Genomic DNA, 21132 nt, shown 5'->3' on the forward strand with positions numbered 1-21132 from the left:
CTCCTTTGTCTCCCTTCTGTTGGTTTTTGTTCTCACTTGAAAGTTACACCTCCTTCTACACTGTATAATCTTAAGAGCTACAATTTAGTTCTGCACAAATGGTGTGAATGCTACTATTTACCAGTAGCATTGTATCTTTCTCTGCAGAGGTGTTCTTAAAATTCCTCACAATGTTTGTTCCTTCTTAATCTTGGTAGAAATAGAAAGGATCACTTTTTTTCTAGCTGGAAGAATGGCTATTCATAACAAATTTCTCTCTGATATACTGCTTCTATGGTCCTCAGTGCTTTGTATTGTTGTTATTGATAAAACCAGCTGTTTAATGAGCAACATTCCCACTGAATTGATTGTGTGCCAGCTGAATGTGGTAAAACCTGTTTTTTTCTTGTTTTAGGGAAATAATTCCTGATACGTAACCTGAAACTCTTAGGCCATATGGCTGCACTCATTCTAATGTACATTCTGTCATAATTACCTAGCAAAAACTTGAGAGGTTCATCTTCATTACTTTCTTCTCTTTTTTTACACATTAATGTCATTATTTTCATTTTGAAAATTACAGAAAGCTCCCAGCAGAAGACTGAGAATCCATTCTTGCTCTAAGCATTTTAGCAACAAATTGCCTCAATTAGACATTTAAAGCTAGATGGCTACTCCAGAGCTACCTCAGGCTCCCTCTGGAATCAATGGAGGGAAATGGGCACCCCTAGCATGTAGTTCATGTCAGCCTATGCTGAGGATGTAAGGCAGCTGAAATTACTAGGCATGTGGAGGCAGCTTTTTCTAATGCAGAGTAACTTGGGCTTGGATGTCTGACTTTCAAAAATCTAGACTTAGATGAATCCTATGCCAGAACTCACTAAAAGGCCTCCTTTTTTTTTTTTTTTTTTTTTTTTTTTTTTACTTCAACAGCATGCAAATAGATCAACTTGGACCTTACTTTAAAACAAAACATCTAGCATTAAATTAAAAGATACTTGGCTTTTAGTCTAGTTTCTGGTCATGTTAACATCCAGACTATGATCTGTCTGAAATATCCTACTTTCATAAACCTAATATTCAAAATTTTCTCCTTTTGGCCATTCTGTTCCTTTTTAGACTGATTTGTCGAGGTGTTGGATCCTGTATTTCCCTAGCCTTTTGGGCATGAGAATCCAGTACCTGTCTTCATCTGGGTTTGCTCTTCCCAAGCAGTTCATATGTGCCATAATATGTTCAAGAGCAAAAATGTTATCTTTGAAATTGGATTTTTTTTCTTCCAAAGGCAGTGAGTTACGTATTGTTTGAGCCTGGGTGATCCAACCATTTGAAGTATCTTATTGTAACTGTATTCTCCAGCAAGGTCAATTTCGTATTCTTGCAGCTTCTCTGCAAGACTTTCAATTTTGTTTTGAATGAGATATCTCACTTCTGTAAGCCTGTATTACAGGATTTCTGTTCAGAAATTCCAAGTTGGTCCCTGGACCTCCCCATTATAGGAAACATTTTCATTTAGGATAATCTAACTTCTGGTCATCTTTTCAATTCTTTTTGCTATTTAGATGATCTTTAAGGTCCCTTCTAACCCCAACCATGCTATGCTATGATTTTATGAACAGTATTATGTATCTAATTCTCAGAGACACTCTTTGGTACCTGATGGTTCCAGAAGAATGCAGTCATCACATAGATAACATTTCACAAATTTTTGTGATAAAAAAAGAAACATGCAACTTTAAAATACATTAGTGATAATCCTTCCTTTGGGCTGGTGAAGCACCCTTTAAAAATGTCAACACAAGATGGCAGTAAACAAGTACAGAAAATTTCATATAAACATTGTAGAGGAAATGACACTATGGGTAACAGTACCATGAAGAACTTCAGCAGAATTAAGTTGCTGTCAGATGATCCATTTCAACAGTTAGTTAACATTTATGTGACAGCTTAGTCTTGTTAATTTCTAAGAAATTAACTTAATTAATTCATTCTTAGTTACGTTGATTAAATATTTAGAATGCTGAAGCTGAAGTTGGCTGTTTCAGTTTAAAGAAAACTTTGGCCATGTGGTCATGATAGATAGATAGATAGATAGATAGATAGATAGATAGATAGATAGATAGATAGATAGATAGATAGACAGACAGACAGACAGGCAGACAGATAGGTAGATAGATGCATAAATTCTGCATGTTCAACTCTGCTTTCATTTTTAGTTTTCAAAGTTGGCACATAGCTATGAAAAGCTACAGTCACATCAGTTAAAACAAAAAAAGGCTGAAGGTAGAGAAGGATGTGAGGAAAGCCTAGAGACACCATCTGCAGTGAGCAGTTTATACAAGCAACTGGAGGTAAGAATACTTTGGTTATTATATTCTAATTTTAATATGCCTTTAGAACTAATTTGTCTTTTACAGTTGTAAAAATTAATTTCCTAACAATTATGAAAAATCATAGAATTTCCTTACTCTGGCAAGAAAAGGTGCTTAGTTTAATGTTCTTCTGTCCAAGTATTATTAGTGGTTTAAACAGGTTTATGAATTAATATAGAGAATGTTCTTCAAAAGTGTAAGTATAGAAAAAACCCCACATTTTTCCTGATTAGTATATGTGTATGGGATAATATAATCTGTTGAGACTGAAGCCTTTATGTATTCAAGATACCATCCCATAATACCTATAATTAGTTCAAGTTTTATAGACAACTTTGACCATTTAGGCCTAGGTAGAAGAAAGATTTAGGATTGTAAAACTGTTATACATGTATCTTGTCAGAAGCCCCATCTCCACAACCTTGAGCTCAGTACCTGGTTTCTGTAGGTAACACATGAGGAAGGATTAGGCCATTAAAAACACTTTCTTCAGAATCCAGCATACTGAGTGAGGGCTAGCTACTCTGAGATACTGAGGACAGGATTCAGTCATAGTCCCTATCTCTCTGGACACAGAATGGATTTTAGCTGATTTATTCTTGGATACAGGAAGATCCTGATTTCTGATCACCATTCCCAGCCTTGACTTGGCAGAGTTAGAAGTTACTTTATGATCTGTGGAATAATCAAATATTTATTGGCCCAATGGGAGAATTAGCCACCAAAGAGAACTGGCATGTAGAGGTTGTCTCTCCAAGTGTTGGCTTCTCCCAAACACTCTTCTGTCTATATTCACTGGTGCAGAAACTGATACCCCATTTCATTTCTTAGAATTAAGCAATGTAATCTCTAGCTGTACTACCTTTCACTTCCTTTTTTACTTATCCAATAAATATGCTGGTGTCCCGTGTAAAGTGAAGTAACTTCAGAAGGAAAAATTCCAGAGTCTGTTGAAAACTAAAGTGGTTTTTTGTTTGGTAGAAAATTAACGTGGGAAGATTCTGGTTCAGATTCTGTCTGGAGAGAAGATTATTAAACTGAATCTTCCACATATGGGGAGAACAGCCTAACCACTACTCTTTTGAGGAAGAGGATCACAAAAAATATATTTCTATTTTCTTTGGCCATTCTTTGTAAAGAGCTTTTGCATTTCTCTTTAGCAAGTGTTTTCAATTTACTTCTCCCCTGAGTTTGGGCTATGGCTTCGAGTGCCAGCTCTGCTCCATGTGCAGCCCCTGGATGAAGGGTCTTGCAGCAGGAGACAAGCTGAGACCAGGTGATAGAGCCTATTCTGCTCCCCTGGAGATTTCCTGCAAAAGTTATAACACAGATCAGGAAGCTCACATCAGGCTTGAACATTTTATCAGCTGTGGGTGAGGTTTTTATCCATGGCAATAGTCCAAATTAATGCAGGATACCAAAGGGTTCAGCTGGCAGAGCATGACAGTGAAGTAAAGGTGTGTGGAAGCATCTTCAGTGCACAACAGGAGTGAAACATGGGACTGGAAGCACAAGCAGGGGGTAGGGAGGCATTGCTGGGGTCACACCAACAAGGCAAGGATGCATCTGGGTGGGGAGCACTTCCAGGGGCCTCTGGAAGCACAGAGGGATGATCCAAAGTACCACTGGAGATGATTCAAATAATAAAGTAGCATGTGCTTTGAGCTTTTGCTAAACTGGGTCCTGCAAGGAAAGTAAGCAGAGGAATACCAGTTGGAAGTGTGAGCTAGTTGCCTAGTTGCTAAGCATTGTGAAGACTTATGGGTTTATTATGTAGATTTATGTAGATTTATTATACAGATTATTTAGACACTTTCAGAACTTTGCAGTAAAAAAGTTAAGATTTTATAGATTTTAAGTACTTTCATGCTTAAGCTGGAAATAAGAAGGGTTTCAGAATCTCTGTTTTGGCCTTGCCTATCTTCTGTGTTGTTCAGTAAGATATAGGAGTAACTTCTGTGGCTTTCACGTGAGTGTTCCTGCATTAACAGGACATAACCTAGACACCTCTTAGCTCTACAGCATGTTGATGTTTTTTCCACATGTGAGAGTTGTTACCATCAGAAAAGCTACTACACTTTGGTCTACAGTGTGGCTGCCTACATCTGCTACTACAAGAATACTAAAAGGATTATACATCTTTTGGTGTCTAAACATATCACTATTGTGAAACTGTCTGATCCAGCTAATTTGAGAATGACCTTGTTCAATATTAAAATGTGAAAATAATGTAACACAATGCTATAATTTGATTAATTACACTGAATGAAAAATGAGTGCTTGGAATACATTCAGCAGATTCGAGTGTTCAGGAATTAGTGTGTTAAAAATCTACGAAGCTCAGCAGTGCTTTAGTAAGGCCTTGAAACTTCAGTCCTCATTAAGTAATCTGAAACACCATTTGTGTCACATTTTGTAAAATGGTAAGATGTTTCTTGATATAAAATGCCAAAGCAGATATTAGGAAAGCTATAAGAGAAGATCTGTATGAATCTATGCTGGGAAATATTCCATTTTGTTTCAGTAGCAAATAAACCCTTATTTTTTAAAATTTGGGGAATATGCCAGTTTAGGGTAATTATAAAAAATCATCTGTCTTTTTGGGACCAACATTTCCACTGTGAAAAAGGAATTTCTCATAATAGCTTATAAGTATTATAGTTTTCACTTCATAAAACAGTATACTGTTATTTTGCTAATTCTTCAAACGAAGAGAGCAACAGCTTTAGAAACTGCAGTTCTACTTATTCTGCAGGATACTGTCTTTAAATTCTAGTTGTGAATATACAGATCTGGTATGATTTAAGGGAAAATTAAAAGACACTAAGTAGGAACATAAGTGCAAATATGAAAACAGTATTAGATGAATCTGATAGAATAGACTTTGTTAAACAAGCTTTTCTTTAAACTAGGCAAACTCAGAACCAGAAGCAGCAATTGTAGAGAGAGCAAGAAGTAAAATTTATTCACAGTAGCTGTTGTCCCAATTCTTAAAACAAAACAAAACAAACAAACAAAAAAGAAACAATTACTCAAAAGATTGGCCTAAATATTAAGGGTTTGGTTTGCTGTTGATCACTCTGTTTGACACTGATATATCTTTAAAGTCACGGGAACTGCTCTCCAATCAAATGGGTATTTTATAGTCATCACTGTAAGATCTACAGCAATTGAAGAGATTCAAAATATTTTATAATTTTTATTCAACAATTATGTTTAGCACCCATTTTTTTCAGATTAAAAGCCCTTAAGGCTGGATTTTTTTCTGGTGAGGATGACTGGAGTGCTGCTTTATATCCTTGTTCTTTGTTTCTTCTTTCCAAAATTATAGAAAGATTATGTATTAATTAAAAAACTAGGGTTTTCTTATAACTATACCAATTACAAAGTTATTCAGATTAAGGAAAAAAGCTTTTTACCCTGTGTTTACTATCCATGTTTTACTGTCTTTCAGGAATTGAAGGCAAAATCAGGAGAATGGGATAAGAAGAGGACAATCTGCCAAAATTATCTCCTTTATTTAGATGCTCAACAAAAATTATTGTCTGAAAAATGTGATTTATTTCAGGTAAATTCCTGCGTTAGGAAGAAAATGAGAATTAAATGAGCTGTCAGCTCAGCTGGAGTTGTTTTAACTAAATTTAAAAAATCTGAACCCTACCAAGCTTACACTGAATCTGACAATACACGGATACGTTGGTTGTGAATACATTGCTGAGGTGAGGCAAACCCACACTGAAAGATCTAATGATACATACAGTTACTTTAATTTTATTTTTCTCATTAAAATGAGAAACTGAGTGTCATGATGAGAATTACAGTACTTCTGATTTTTAAAAACTGCAGAAACAGTGCATGTTTCCTTTTACTTTTTTAGTGTCTTGTGGAGAAACTTTAATCTTCTATGCTATTTACTAGTATGCAATTAATTGTGATGACAAGTTATGGAAAAGTATCTTACCAAGTAAGCAGTACTTGCCACTACAAAGTTGCAATGTTGTCACGTACAAAGTTCTCTCAGATCTAAAACAGCCCTCATTTTTCTGTAGATCATAAATATACATTAATATAATTTATACAGTAAAATTAATTTTTGCATGCTATCCAAGATCACACTTGGAGATATTTCTTGGGTCACTTAACCCTTTTTTATCATACTTTTCATGAAATTACTATTCAGTACTTGATTGACTTCGTGATTCGTTTTTTCTGCCAATTTGCTAATTACTTTTTTTTTACATAGCCTACAGATCTAGCATATTTTTATTTTTTTAATTCCTTCCAATCCAGAACAAAATATTGATTCAATGATCCTGCTTTAAAAATAAAAAGAAAAATAACTGGGCAACAAGCCAGCTTGAGAATGAAGGGAAAGCCAATTATGTTGCTGACTGATGATTCCCCTTTTCCACTGTGAGCAAATGATTGGATTGTAATCTAGTGAAACACTTTCCTGACAATTCCTGTAAGACTGTTTACTCATACCCAAAGTTTCCAATGGTTACAGTTAACTTTTGTTTATAGAATAGCATTATATTGCAACTTTTGAACTTCCATACAAATGTGTTGAAAAAAAGGCAAGGCTTTGACTAGACTAAACTACTGACTTACGCATGTTGAAGGCAAGTCAAAATAGAGTACTCAGGTTGATCTCCACATTAGTCTGTAGAGGCTTACATTGCTCCATCAGTGAGCTTTACTTGAAGACAGTTTTCTTCACAACTATAACATAACACCAGACAGTTTATTAAATAGAAGTCTGATGGACGGTTCTACCTAAGCTATTTCAAAAGCATTAACTGGTCCTATTGTCTTTGTCTCACATTCCTCTTTTGTGAGGTCTTGGACTTCCATCTGGAGGCTTGCACCCTGTTTTTCACAGGATACTTTGACATTCTGGTGTGTCAGGTTCCACAGCATAGATGTCAGGGGGACCTTAATTTGTTATATATAGAAATTAAACTGAGCTGGAAATGTCTTTGGCTCTTTATTTGATATGCAGCCAGTGGTCAGTTTTGCTTAGGTGTTCAGCAAGCACACATTATGAGAGCGTAGTCATTGACATCAAAAAGTTAATCTAAAGCATGTCTTTTTTCAGTCCTTATCAATGAAATATGGTATCTGTAACCCTATTTTTAATATACATTTTCTTGCTCAGCTTGATTTCTGCACATGATACATGGTTTCCAGGTTATATTCTGTTGTCATTTTTCAGCTAATTCTCAGCCTCCTGAAAGATTACTGCTGCATGTAGAGGGATCCATGTGGACATTTTTTTTAAGAGCAAAAGCAGTTACCATAGTAATTATGCTTCTTCATGATGCCTGTGAATTCACTAATACCAGCAATACCAATTTTCTGAAGTTTTGGGCTTAGGATTTTAATTAGTACAAGAAACTGAATGGGGTGTGGGACTCTGCAGAATGCACAAATGATTCTTCTCCAGGTTTAAGGATAATGATACCAAAGAAATTCAGTTACTGTAGTAACTGAGCTGTTTATCCATGAGCTATGTGATGCTCACCCTCCAGTCAAAGGTTAATATCCATCCTGAGGCACACACAGACATGACTCTTACTGAGTTCAATAAATCAAAGAAGAACATGTCTCTCAAATTATTTTTTATAGGTAACTGCTTTGAGTAGGTCATCATAATCACCTTTTTCACATTTGGGGTTAATTAACATCAAGTGCTAAGGAAATACATAGCAGAGAAGACAAATACTTGAAAAAAATCTGTGCCCTTGAAAGTATCTGAAATATTTTTCTTACTGAGGGCAAAGAACTTGAGACTAAAAAAGGAAGTATCCTTTATATTCTTCATATCCAAATATTGTTAAAAATGGAAATAGCTTTATGATTTTAATAGTAATGGTTTGGTCCTAACAATTTTCATACGAGTGTTCATTAAATGAAGTTCATTTAATGGATTTTCTTGTTTTATAGAAGCAGACCCAGAATTATCGATTCCAAATAAGCAATGAGAAAAAAAACCAAGAAGGAGTAATTACCTGTGGCCAGCCTGAAAGTGAAAATGATGAGTTGATTATGGAAAAGCTAAAGACAACTGTGAATGAAATAGCAATAAACAACAACAAACTAGAAGAGGAAAATCTGAAACTCCGGGAGGATATAAAAATGTACCAAAACCATTGTCAGGTAGTAATAGATATTAGTTTTTTATGATGACTGTGGAATTAATGTTGGAGAATTAATTACTTAGCAGTATACTTTAAAAAGTTATACTGAGGTGCCTGTATAAAAAATATGTACATTAGGTACATTCTTTGCAGGAACACAGAATGAGCTGTGAACAGCACCATGTTTTGAGTAACATTTAAAGATAGGAATTCGATGGATGGACCACTTGGTGGATAAGGAATTACACAGAGTGGTTGGGGTTGGAAGGGACCTCTGAAGATCATCTAGTCCAACCCCCCCTGCTAGAGCAGGATCACCTACAGTAGATCATAGAATCATATAATGTCTTGGGTTGGAAGGGACCTCTAAAGGTCATCTAGTCCAACCCCCCCTACAATAAGCAGGGACATCTCACACTAGAACAGATTGCTCAGAGCCCCAACAAGCCTGATCTTGAATGTCTCTAGGGATGGGGTCCCCAACACCTCTCTAGGCAACCTGTTCCAGTAATTCACCACCATCATACAAAATAACTTTTTCTTAATGTCCAACCTAAATCTACCCTTTTCTAGCTTAAAACCATTACCCCTTGTCTTCTTATAGGCCCCTTTCAGGTATTGGAAGGTTGCTATGAGGTCCCCCTGGAGTCTTCTCCAGGCTGAACAACCCCAGCTCCCTCAGCCTGTCCTCATAAGAGGGGTGCTCCAGCCCTTGGATCATTTTTGTTCTCCTTCTCTGGACACGTTCCAACAGGTCCACATCTTTCTTGTGCTGGGGGCATCAGAGCTGGACGCAGTGATCACACAGGAACACATCCAGTCAGGTTTTGAATGTCTCCAGAGAAGGAGACTCCACAACCTCTCTGGGCAGCCTGTTCCAGTGCTCTGTCACTCTCACCATAAAGAAGTTTTTCTTTATGTTTAGATTGAGAAAACGGAAGTATGATTGATATATAGTAGTAAATTTTATTCTTGTCTGTTTATCTAGATTTTTACAACATTCCTGTATCCATAGCATCTACAGGAATTTCTGTTCACTTGGTTCCTTGTATATAAAAGACTTCTAGAGACAGAGTAGGGCCATGAAGATGATCCAAGGCCTGGAGCACCTCTCCTATGAAGACAGGTTGAGAAAGCTGGAGTTGTTTAGCCTGGAGAAGAGAAGGCTCTTGGGAGACCTTAGAGCAGCCTTCCAGTACCTGAAGGGGCTATGGGAAAGCTGGAGAGAATGTATCGTGACAGAGCAAGGGGTACTGGCTTTAAACTGGTAGAGGGAGATTTAGGTTAGACATCATAAAAATTCTTTAGTGTGAGGGTGGTGAGACACTGGCACAGGTTGCCCAGGGAGGTTGTGGATGGCCCCTCCTTGGACATGTGCAAGGCCAGGCTGGATGGGGCTTTGAGCAACCTGGTCTAATGGGAGGTGTCCCTGCCCATGCAGGGGGGTTGGAACTAGATGGTCTTTAAGGTCCCTTCCAACATTAACCATTCTATGAGAATATGATTCTGTCCCTTCCAACCCAAACCATTCTATGATTCTATGAAATCTCTTTATCTGATTTACACCTAGTTGTGCACTGTGCCATATAGCTAGTAAATAAGTATATAGAAAAGTGTATGGTGTACTTTAATATTGACAGAAGATTTTGCAATCAATGAATTTTTAAGTTGCCAACCACGTAAAGAACCATCAGTTTTTATCTTATCCCTAGAGTACCATTTTTCAACATAGCACTCATCTAAGAAGACAGCCCCTTGGGCCTTTTGCTTGTGATATTCAAGTTCTGACAAGATTGAGATAATGCAAGATCTTTACAGAGTTTTTGATTAGCTATATTTAAAACAGATCAGGAATGAGATTCTTGTTGATGTTTCTGGTAACATATATACATTTTGCTTTTGCTTTTGCTTACTTATTTAAGCACTTCTAGGCTAAGCAATGTATTAAGTGGCCTACAATGACTTTGACTCTTTCTGGAGATGGGTAATTTATTTTTGTTTATAGACAACCTGGTTAACTTATCACTTCATATGCAATATACTTTATAGGAATTTACATGTATGTGGTGGAGATTAATTTCAGGTGTTGTCAGAACAGCCAGGTTTCGTACATGTTGTTTATAGGTTTCATTTGCTCATTGATTCACTGAGTCACTTGCCTGTGTCCCATTTATCAGTATGCCAGCAGGAACCTCTGCTTTGTGGCCTGTTAAAAAGGCTGCCATCAAAAGTAGTGGGACTAGAATATGGAGTGGGACTAATCAAAGTGGAGAGGGAGGTGCTGATCTCTTCTCCCTAGTACCCAAAACAAGGAACTGTGGGAATGGTTCAGAGCTGCTCCAGGGAGGTTCAGACTAACCATTAGGATGCATTTCTTTACTGAGAGGGTGGTTGAACCTTGGAACAGGCTTCCTAGAGAGGTGGTCAATGCTCATGCCTGTCAGTGTTCGAGGCATTTGGACAATGCTCTTAATAACATGTTTCAACTTGGTCCACCCTGAATTACTCAGGTAGTTGTATTAGATGATCGTTGTAGGTCCCTTTCAACTGAAATATTCCTATTCTATTCTATTTCTATTTCTATGGCACTTGGAGCAGGTGGATGGATTCTGTACAACACAGAGGGTAGATGTCATTGTGGTGTAGCCTTTAAGAAAATCTCAAGAAAGAGGATTTTTGGAATCACATTAATAGAATACAGGAGCTGTAGGAAGCACTGAAGACATTTCAAGTAGAAGTGGAGCTAGATGTACATAATGTTATCAGCTAAAGAGCAGAAAGTTGCAGAGGAACTGTGCTGATGGTGTGAAATGCTGCTGTGTAAGTTAGAAAAGCTGCATTTGCAAATAGCTGCAGAAGGGAAACACTGATGTACAGTCAATGTATGGTGAAAATGTTTAGCTCAGCGACAGTGTTATTTTTAGAAATGTCAATATGAGAAAGAAGGAAGTGCAGGGCCTTTTGTCAGCCAGAAGGAGGAAGCAGGTTTGTCTGAAGGAGTGCTAGGTAGAGGATGGGAAGAGCTGGACTTGATGTGGGTAAAGGAGGGAGAGGTAGATGGGAATCTCGGTGGGGAGAGGGCCGATGGCAGCCAGCCTAGTGTTGTGCCTCTTACATCTTCTCAGATCTTCTCATGACCATTTCATGTCTGCTTCTAAATATTTGTCTCATACTATTAATTAGCAAGGCAACAGTTATAAAGTGAAATGTGTGGAAGACCCATCTTTGGGCTGCACAGAAAATAAGAACTTTATAAAATCCAAACTGAGACTGCAAACTATTTCTCTACTTATGAAAGTTCTGACAAACTTAACTGCAGCCATACATGAGAGGCAGCCTGAAAACATCACAGAAGAGGTTTGGTTCATGGAAAGTCTGCATTAAGTCAGCTGCTGGACACTGATTTACATAGAAATACAGCATATAATTGTATTAAAAGGGCTGAATAGCTTTGAGTAGATCTAGAACAGGGGCTGATCAGGACATTTTTGAGCCTTCCTTTTGATATCACACACAGCAAGCTAGTTGAAGCAAAACTCTTCACAGAAGAAGAGAGGATTTGGCAAATTTTTCAACTTAAAACAAATTCTCAGAGTTCTATTTCATTAGACATTTTCTTTAAAAATCTCTAAAGTTTTCTGGTTCAAAATTAATTGTCATTTTGGTGTGCTAACTAGATACAATAGATATTTCCTAAAATAATAAGTGGTACCTGTCTACATCTTTTTTTCAATTATGTGTGAAATTCTTGAAATTCTGTTTCAATTACTGCAGCTGCTGCTGCTGCTGTTCCTGCTATTCTTGTGATTCTTAGAAGAAAATACAATTTATGTAAAGATGTATGATGACTGCAGTCTACCACAGATTACATGACTTCCACCATACAATTGTGCAGCATTATCCACCCCAGAATTAAATAAAAGGGGTAACCTTCTCCCACTATATTACAAAATAGTTGTGGCTTTTTCTTGAATGTTGGAGTCATGAAGATGGTCATTAGCAAGTCTTGCACACAATTTTCACAATTCATTAAGCTTGATTTCATTTGAATAGGTCCTGACTTGCATTTCAGGGTTTAAAAAAGCTCTCTCAGCCTTAATTTAGCAAAGGTTAAGATGAATGGATCTATATATGCAGAAGAATGTGAAAGTGCTTCGTATCTGTCTTCAGCAGCCCTTTCAGCCAGAGGAAACCCCAGGCTCTTGCAAGGGAAGTCATTACAATATGAAGCTTAAAGAGAAATAAACCTTTGAAGTTCCTTCCTAGTGGTGTCATTTCTAGATTCCAGTTTTCTTTCCAGTTTTCTTTTGAAAGTTTAAAGGCTTTATTTTTACTTTCAAACATGGAAAGTATATTAAAATAAAATTAAGACATTATTAAAAATGCTAGTGGTTTTAGTATAATGGTTTTAAAGAAGACATCCTTGGGAAATGCTTTTTTTTTTTTTTAATCAGGAACATGCTTTTGGATCTTGGGTGAGAGGAAATAAGCATTCTCTTCATGTTATTATTGCAAGAATCTGATTAATATTGCTGCCTTTGTTAGTTGTGGGTTGTATTTCTTATCTTTCTTATCTTTAGTCAGTTTTCAGTATATTTTGGGGTAATTCTGACTTTTTAGGAATTCAGATTTTATTATGCCTATTATAACATATATCTTTAGGTTGTCTATCCTATAGGTCAGAAATTAAAGGTAAAATAGAGAGAAGATTTGTGGAGTCCTTAAGAAAAATTTTGTTTGTGATTTTTTAAAATGTCATAATGTTCATTTAAATTAGCAGTTTGCTCCATGCAGATGCAACTAGTTTTGGAGGTGACTGAGCCCACACCTTACCTAAGTACTTCAGTCTAGGTGTATCTGCTCCAAGCTTCCAGGCAGTGTTTAATGACGACCAGTACCTAATCCTGCCTTTCTGTGGCCTTGCACTTTTCAAGCTCATAAATTCGGAAATACTGATAGCAAACAGAAAATCCAAGTAACTTACAGCACTACTTCCTGCATGTGAGGCATGTTTTAGGTACAGAACCTGCTGAAACAAGCAGACTATGTACAATAAGGAACTCATGGATTTTATTTGCTATGATAGCTTCAGAGACAGATGCATTGGCACATTGCAAGAGCTAAAGAATATTCAGCATCTGACTTTTTTAGATGACATTTCTGAAGAAAGGAACTGACATGAAAGGAATGCCTTTTTCAGAAATGAAACTCAGAATAAATGCACGTCAGTCCTTTCAAACAAATTATACAGGTATTGAAAACTGTGAGCTACTATTTTCTCATTTTATTTAACTATTTACGTATTTGCTTGTTTCTTTAGAACATGGAGGCAGGACTTTCAGAAATGAGAAATGAGCTGCAGTCACGAGATGCTCTCTGGAGAAGGATACAGCTGGAATGCCAACAGTTACACACAGAATTATTGAAAGTTAAAGAGCATAAAGATATGCAGGAAATTCAAATAAAGTATGTATGCTGAAGAAAGTATTTAAACTAGCAAGTACTTTTGAGCTAACCATTTTTCATAGAATCATAGAATCATTAAGGTTGGAAGGGACCTTAAAGATCATCATGTTCCAACCCCCCCTGCCATGAGCAGGGAACCCTGCCACTAGATCAGGTTGCACAAAACCTCATCCAGCCTGGTCTTAAAAACTTCCAGGGATGGGGCATCAACAACCTCCCTAGGCAACCCATTCCAGTTCCTCACCACCCTTATAGTGAAGAATTTCATTTTACATTTGATTTAAATTGTCTGTTTAAAAAGACCCTGGATTCAAATATCAGATTCTAAGCAATTTTAGAATAAACATTTTCATTAGGAATTATACATGACAAGGTGGCAAGCAGTAGATGCAGGGTCTGTTGAAAAGCTGTGATGTTGCCTAGAATTTTACAAATCAATGCATTTAATTTATTTCTATGTTCACAGCACTGTTTGTTTTCTCAGCATTAGAAGACTTTGGAAGTAGCGTGATTAAGATTCTCCCTAATCTCCTTTGAGTAAAATGTTCCTCTGTTTATGGTTTATCTGATCTACTGTAGCTATTTGAGATTATATGAAATACATTTCAGGATTCTTTCTGCATCCACTTGCATTGTCCTTAATCTCTAGATATCTTCCAAGACTGAACCTGGTTCAAATCTTTTCGGTGTTTTGGTTTTTTTTTCATCAGTGAGCAGGCTTTCCGCAGTTTTCCACTGAGGAGAGGACACTGCAAGGTAAAGGTTATTGAACATTATGCTTGTTTCATGTTTTGTTCATTTCTTATTTAAAGGCATCAGTCATCTTGTGTACAACTCACTGAACAACTAGAAAATAAAAACGCTGAGTTACTGCTGTTGGCACAAAGTCAAGAACACCAAAGAGAAGAGCTAAACAAGGTATTTCATATTGTTAAGTATTTCCAGATCTTAACTGCAATATGGGATTGAAAAAAGAGAGCAGAGTACTGACCTTGAGGATGTGCATGTGCAGAAGAGAGCAGGAGGATAAATTGTCATTTTAGAAGTGCATGAAGTTTTCATGAATAAATATTTCTCATATATATGGTAGCATTGCTGGAGGCAGCTGTATAGCTGCAGAACTGACACACTGATGCTGTGCACCCACAGCAGGGCTGGCTGCTTCATTGGAAGAATGGAGAGACCATGCCTAAGCAGCACTGTGGTTCAGATCATACCTTGCAAGCAGGAAACCCTCCAAGGCTATGAGTATTTCATAGGCTATAGGGGTTAAGTAGTAGTTTGTAGGTGGTCTCAGATGTAACAGATGCTACCAGATCAACTGCTACAGGTCACTAGGGCAGGTACCCACACTAGGCTAAGCTGAATCAGTCACTTGCTGCACAGTCTAGGCAAGAACTCTTCAGTTTGAGCTATGCATGACATTGTGTTGCCCACTTTAGAATGTGCAGTGTGTGCAAGCAGCAGTGCATGGCACTGTGGAATGGCATATGGCTTGGCAGGGCAAAACACTGGGAGTAGAGCATGCACAGAACTCTTCCAGGCATGTTGTGGTTTTCCTGAATAACAATGTAAGCAGGAATATCTCTCATGGGATGCAGCAATTTTGGCATTATAGTCATGATCTAGCTCATAGATTTTTCATATCTACATCTATTTGTTTACAATTCTAGAACTTCTGTGTAGTTTGCATAAATAAAAATGAAATGCCATCTGCTAGTGATTGTGTACAGTACTGTGAGGAATTATAGAAATGGGTTCAAAGTTTGTTATGCTGCCTTTTAGAGTTTTGTTTCTTACATAGTACAAAAATCTGTCAGTATTAAATTGTTGGCTTCAGTAGAAAGATTATGAAAACAATCTTTGTGTTGATTAATGAAGAACTCTTCATGGGAGATAGTGCAGAAATTTTGACCTTAATTTTTATTTATAATGGCAGGAAAGATTTCCATAAAGTGATTTACCAGGTATACTCTTTAATTCTAAAATAGTTTCTCATTAAAGGGTCTCTAGATTTATTTTTTATATTGCCCCCACGTTAATTTAGACTGCATTAAACTGCTTTTAAACTTAATTTAACTTACGAGCAATATAAATAAATCATACGTAGGTTTATTGAATGAATATTTCCTCAGATATTTTTTGCCATAAATTTCAGTTCTTAAGATTAACATACTTTTTATTACATTATTTTTAAATGCTAATTTAAATGCCTTGTGGTTTTTTTTGTTTCTACAACACAAGAGGAGGGTTGGAAAAAGATGTAAAAATAAAGCTACGTGCACGGACTCATGAAGACATTTTATTACAAAATCTCAAACTTCTCTGATTGGCTAGAAGAGCTGGTGTCTTGGAAGCAACAGCAAAAAAAGTCACCAGTAGGTAGTAAGTAATGCAATCAGATCATCATATTTACTGCACAACATTTTTTCTTTTTGAAACATATCTGTTCCAGATAAGAAACCACCTTTATCACGAGGAGCAGTCCCATCGCTCTGAGCAGGAAAGAATGAAGACAGAAATCTCTGACCTGACAGAAGAGCTTCACCAGAAGGACATCACTATAGCAACTATCTTGGAGAAAGCTAGTCTTCTGGACAGACGGTTAAAAATGGAGTTAGAGATAAAAGACAAATTGTTAGCAAAACAACAGGTAGGCAAGCAGGCAAAACCAGCCTGGATCATCTTACCCCGCACTATTGATAATGACATACATTATCTGTGAAAAAAGACATCACATTTCTTGCTGTAGTTTTCATCACCAGGGCTGTAATATCTGTGAAGCACTACTGAGGCAGCCAAATTGCTAATGCAACAAGAAAGCACCTGTAAATGTCAACTGTACATCTAAATGGCAATTCATTCTGACTATCAGTTGTAGTTATCATTCTAACATATAAAAGATCTTGAAAACTTCCAATTATTTTTTTATTATATGTACTTTATCATTAGAACCATTTAATTTTTCAGATTTGTTTGAAGCCTGTTGAAGAATGTTTCAAATCTGCTTAGAAAAATTCTGTAATTTTAAAGCTGAAACCTGTAAGATAACTGTTTAAATGGCAAATTTCAGTTTTAAAAACAAATACGTTATCTTCATTCCTTAGTTTTTGTAAACCAAAAGAACCCTCATATTTAAAGTTTTCTGGGTATCTCTGCATTTTGTGAGAGGGTCACTGCATATCGAAAATTGTCAGTACTGTAATACTTTTGATAACAGGAAAGTTACTGCTTGGGAAAATGAGAGACTTCTGCTACTGCATGGCATTGTTTTCTAGGCCAAATTCCCTGTCATATCACTAAAAGAGTGGATGTCAGCCCTAGGCTTCATGACTAGGATTTCATACAGTTTCAGTGTCCTGCAAAATCTGTCCCTCTTTGTGTCTTGTAACTGCATTTGAACTCCCTTATTTTCCTAAGTGATAATTTCATTCAGATATGTAAATAACTACAGAGACATTGCATTTGTGTTTCTTTTGTAGATCATTTAAGGCTTCCTTCTGCTTTAGTATTGCTGTATTAAAAAAAAAAAAAAAGTTTAATAATTATTTATGTATATTTTCTACAATTAAACTCAGTCTTATTTCATGTTAACAGCAATATTCCTGTATTTAACTAAGAATTGAATCTCTTCCTAGTTTTTGGATTTCCAATATCAAGTTATCAAATCTGAAAACATACATCTAAAAGAGATGGTGGAAAACCAGGAGTGTAAAAGTTGCATGGTAATTTTTTTTACATCTATGCAATATGTAGAACAGTTACTTAAATTGGTTGTAAATGAAGATTGAGATCATGGCAAATTTAGATAGTTTTTGCTTGCATAAAAAACCCAGTAATAAGGTGTGTGACATAATTAAACCAAGTGGCATTCACACACAGCCTGAGGATGGGTAAAGCTAGGAATAATTTTGACCTTAATTGTAGTCAACTAGGAGTAAGCTAAATTTTTCAGTACCTGTCTAGACACAAAACAGTTTCTGGGAGCCTGTTTTTGTACTTGTCATCACTGATTTAAGAAAATACTTATTCACGCAGATACAAAAATGTGTCCCTTTTTTACTGTTTTATCCCTTTGTTCATATGATATGTAAATAGTGGTGTAAAAACCTGACACATTTTGCCCCATCTTATTTTCAGAGTTCAGTATTTATTTCTCTCCAAACGGGATATTTCAAGCTTAATTCATAAAAAGTGTGCCATAATCAAATGGAGAACCATAGTTTATATGGATATAATAAATATTTCATGTGCTGCCTTCCACAGAAACCTTCAAAACATCTGCAGTCACTGTATCTATCACTAGAAAAAAACAACACTGGAACGTTGTTTGCAAATACTGCTGCAAATACATCTTTGGGGGATTTGTAGCCTGTTCATGGTCTGACTGTAAACTGACAAATGCATGAAAGAATGTCACATTTCCCCACACCCTTAAAATAGCATTTCTGTCTATCAGTGATGTGTTACCTATACATATTTACACAATGTTACAGGTATTTGTTTGTGTATGTCTGATATATCTTTGTGGAAACATAGTTGGATGTGTGTGTGCATGTTTAGCTCTTCTCTGCAGTGATACTCTTCACAAAGACTGAGAAGAGCTGTCTGACAGGAATCCTTGTAGATACCACCTTTGTTAAATTTTAACAGTACAATCAAGTTACTAGATATACCAAGGTCACTACACTTATCAATGTGTTTGTGGACTGATTCCTACTTTCCTAGTGCATTGTGGTGATCTAACATTAAAGGTTGTGAGGTATTTGATATGAAGATTGCAGACACTGGAGAGATTGTTATGGATGTGTTTGTACAGGACAGCAGAGCATCACACAGACCCCTCAAACAGTGCCAGCCTAAGTCAGTAAGGTGTAATGCATCATCAGGCAGGGGCACTTGTTTGGATTCCAAAAGTAATGTACCTGTGCTAGCTCAGTTTTGGGGCTCATGCTTGTGTAACTGTACTGCTGATTCTAGAGCTGTTCTTGGTAGGGTGACTTAGTACTCTGCTTCTTCCCCTGTTCTGCCACTCTCTCCACTTAGAAGACACTTAGCTGAGCCCCTGCCACCCTCCTTGCACAAAATCTTAGATTTTCTTATACTTTCTGGCACTTCATGCCAGCTTGGCTCTTAAGTTTACCCTATAACTACCTGAGCAGGGCAAGGTCTACAGGAAGAGATGGCATTAGACCAGTTAGTGCAAGGAACAGACAAGCTTTCAGGTGCAGGCACCCAATTGTGCTAGCACGACACCAAGAGCCAAATCCTTCATACTTAGGAGATACTGAGTTCCAAAGGAATAAAGTAAATGTAGAAATACATAAAAGCACAACTTATGTATGGGGTTTTAGCCTTTTGTCTGTAATCTGATACATCTTTTGAGAACTGATGGCAGAATACTGATACTGCCAATGCATTTACACAATGCAATGCAATATTCTGCAGAGGTCGTTCCCAGTTAGCTAGCTCAGGTGTGTAGGATAGGCTTCATGGAACAAGTGATAGGCCACAAAAGGAATGGGGTATACTGGCTAGTCAACTTCCAGAGCTAATTTCCATCTTCCTCTCTTGATATCCTAGTGGATGGGCCCCTTCAGCCCCTGTCTGCAGTGCACGTGCTGGTCCCATGTTCAGTATTTCCACTTGTCTGTCGAGTGGGCTCACCCAGCTGGGGAGCAGGGTTTAGTGACACATGCAGAGAGCACTGTGCTAGTGTGGCCTTCCTGCTGCTGAGGCTGAAGGTGACTGTGTCTCGACACAGATATTAAATAGTGCCTGCAGACATACCCTGTGTCTAGTACAATAATGAACTTCTGTAATTTCTCTTGTTATGTTTGGTGGAATTGTGACTGGAAGGAGCAGTACAGTCTGCAGCTTTAGCTGTGATGGTTGCTTTTATGTCATAGGTTTTACAAAGCAAGCGATGAATTTACAACAATAATCTTTTGAATGCATGTTTGTTGAGAAATTTTAATTTCTTTTATTGTGTTATAGAGGTTATTATCCCTTCTTTTCCATTTATCTACAATGTGTTTTTTTTCTGGGGGCAATTCTCTTGGTGTGCTATAAGTGCTGTATAATTATATATAGTAGTTAGGTCTGTCTTTAGCATGGAATATCATTTTGTGTTTGCTTGTTAAAAACACATCCATTTATTCTGGAAAAAACAACTATTTAATGATGCGTTTATTTCCTTTCACAGATTATAGATTTCTCTAACAAAGAGCATGGAAATTTCAGCACTTCTGTTCACAAATTTAAGCATGAGAATGTAAGATTACAAAATAGTCTTGTTGAACTACAAAATGGCACAGAAACATCAACACTGCGTCTCATGGATACACGTGGAGAAACAGAGCACAACTTCCAAACTTGTTTGAAGATGCAAGAAAAGGTGGAGAGGTAATGTTTAGAATGTGCACATATATAAAGCTTACTTAAAATGTTTTGGAAGCATCTAACTGTGCCAAACTGTTAATTTTTTTTTTCTCTTTCTGTTAATTCAGAACTCTCAGCAACATAATTATCAGTTAATATGTTTGTAAGGATTTCCTATATTTTTCTGGTTGGCCAGCTGAATGTAGCAATAAAATAAGTCCCAGAAATGTTTGGTCATTACTTTAATATATGTCACATGAAACAACTTCAAAAACTTCTTATGTGTTGCTTAAATTATTCTTAGTTCCAGGTTTTGCAAAACAGGACAGAATGTATTTTTATTGCCAAATAAAAACAAGACAAGGAAAAGATGTAAAAAACAACATGAGAGGTAAACTGCTTCACAGGAGGTTATCTTAATAAGCAGTTTGAATTACAACCCCTGCTGAAATGCTTTGTGTCCTGCCAGTTTCATTTGCTGGAAATTTCATTAAATGTATTTTAATGCCTTGTCTAGTTTTGGTGTTCTTGGGTGACATGATTTTTTAAAAAAACATAACTTCAGATGCCCCAAATAAATAATTACTACAATAATTTTTCACTTGTGAGGGAAAAATAGTAAGACTTAAGAATACTTAGACTCATAGAAAACAGTGATTATTTCCTTCTTAATTTCTTGTATTCAGTGAAGCACTGAATTAACTTCAAACGTTATAATCATGGTGTTGAAGTAATAAAAAGAAAATTAAACTCCTGGCTAAACAGTATTTCACAGTACAAGAGTGCAAACATTA

General features: G+C 36.7%; 1 protein-coding gene across 1 annotated transcript in view; it reads left to right on the top strand.

The window, feature by feature from the left end:
• DEUP1 (deuterosome assembly protein 1) overlaps positions 1-21132 on the top strand; it is a 99026-nt gene that overhangs the window by 64929 nt on the left and 12965 nt on the right. The window contains exons 6-13 of the mRNA XM_051644103.1: positions 2196-2330; positions 5806-5919; positions 8298-8510; positions 13812-13957; positions 14770-14875; positions 16413-16610; positions 17596-17682; positions 20163-20362. Of these exons, the coding sequence (XP_051500063.1) occupies positions 2196-2330; positions 5806-5919; positions 8298-8510; positions 13812-13957; positions 14770-14875; positions 16413-16610; positions 17596-17682; positions 20163-20362 (1199 nt within the window). The remainder of the gene's footprint in view (positions 1-2195; positions 2331-5805; positions 5920-8297; positions 8511-13811; positions 13958-14769; positions 14876-16412; positions 16611-17595; positions 17683-20162; positions 20363-21132) is intronic.

This window comes from Apus apus, chromosome 1 (genome assembly GCF_020740795.1).
Source record: "Apus apus isolate bApuApu2 chromosome 1, bApuApu2.pri.cur, whole genome shotgun sequence".
In the NCBI taxonomy this organism is placed as follows: Eukaryota; Metazoa; Chordata; class Aves; order Apodiformes; family Apodidae; genus Apus; species Apus apus.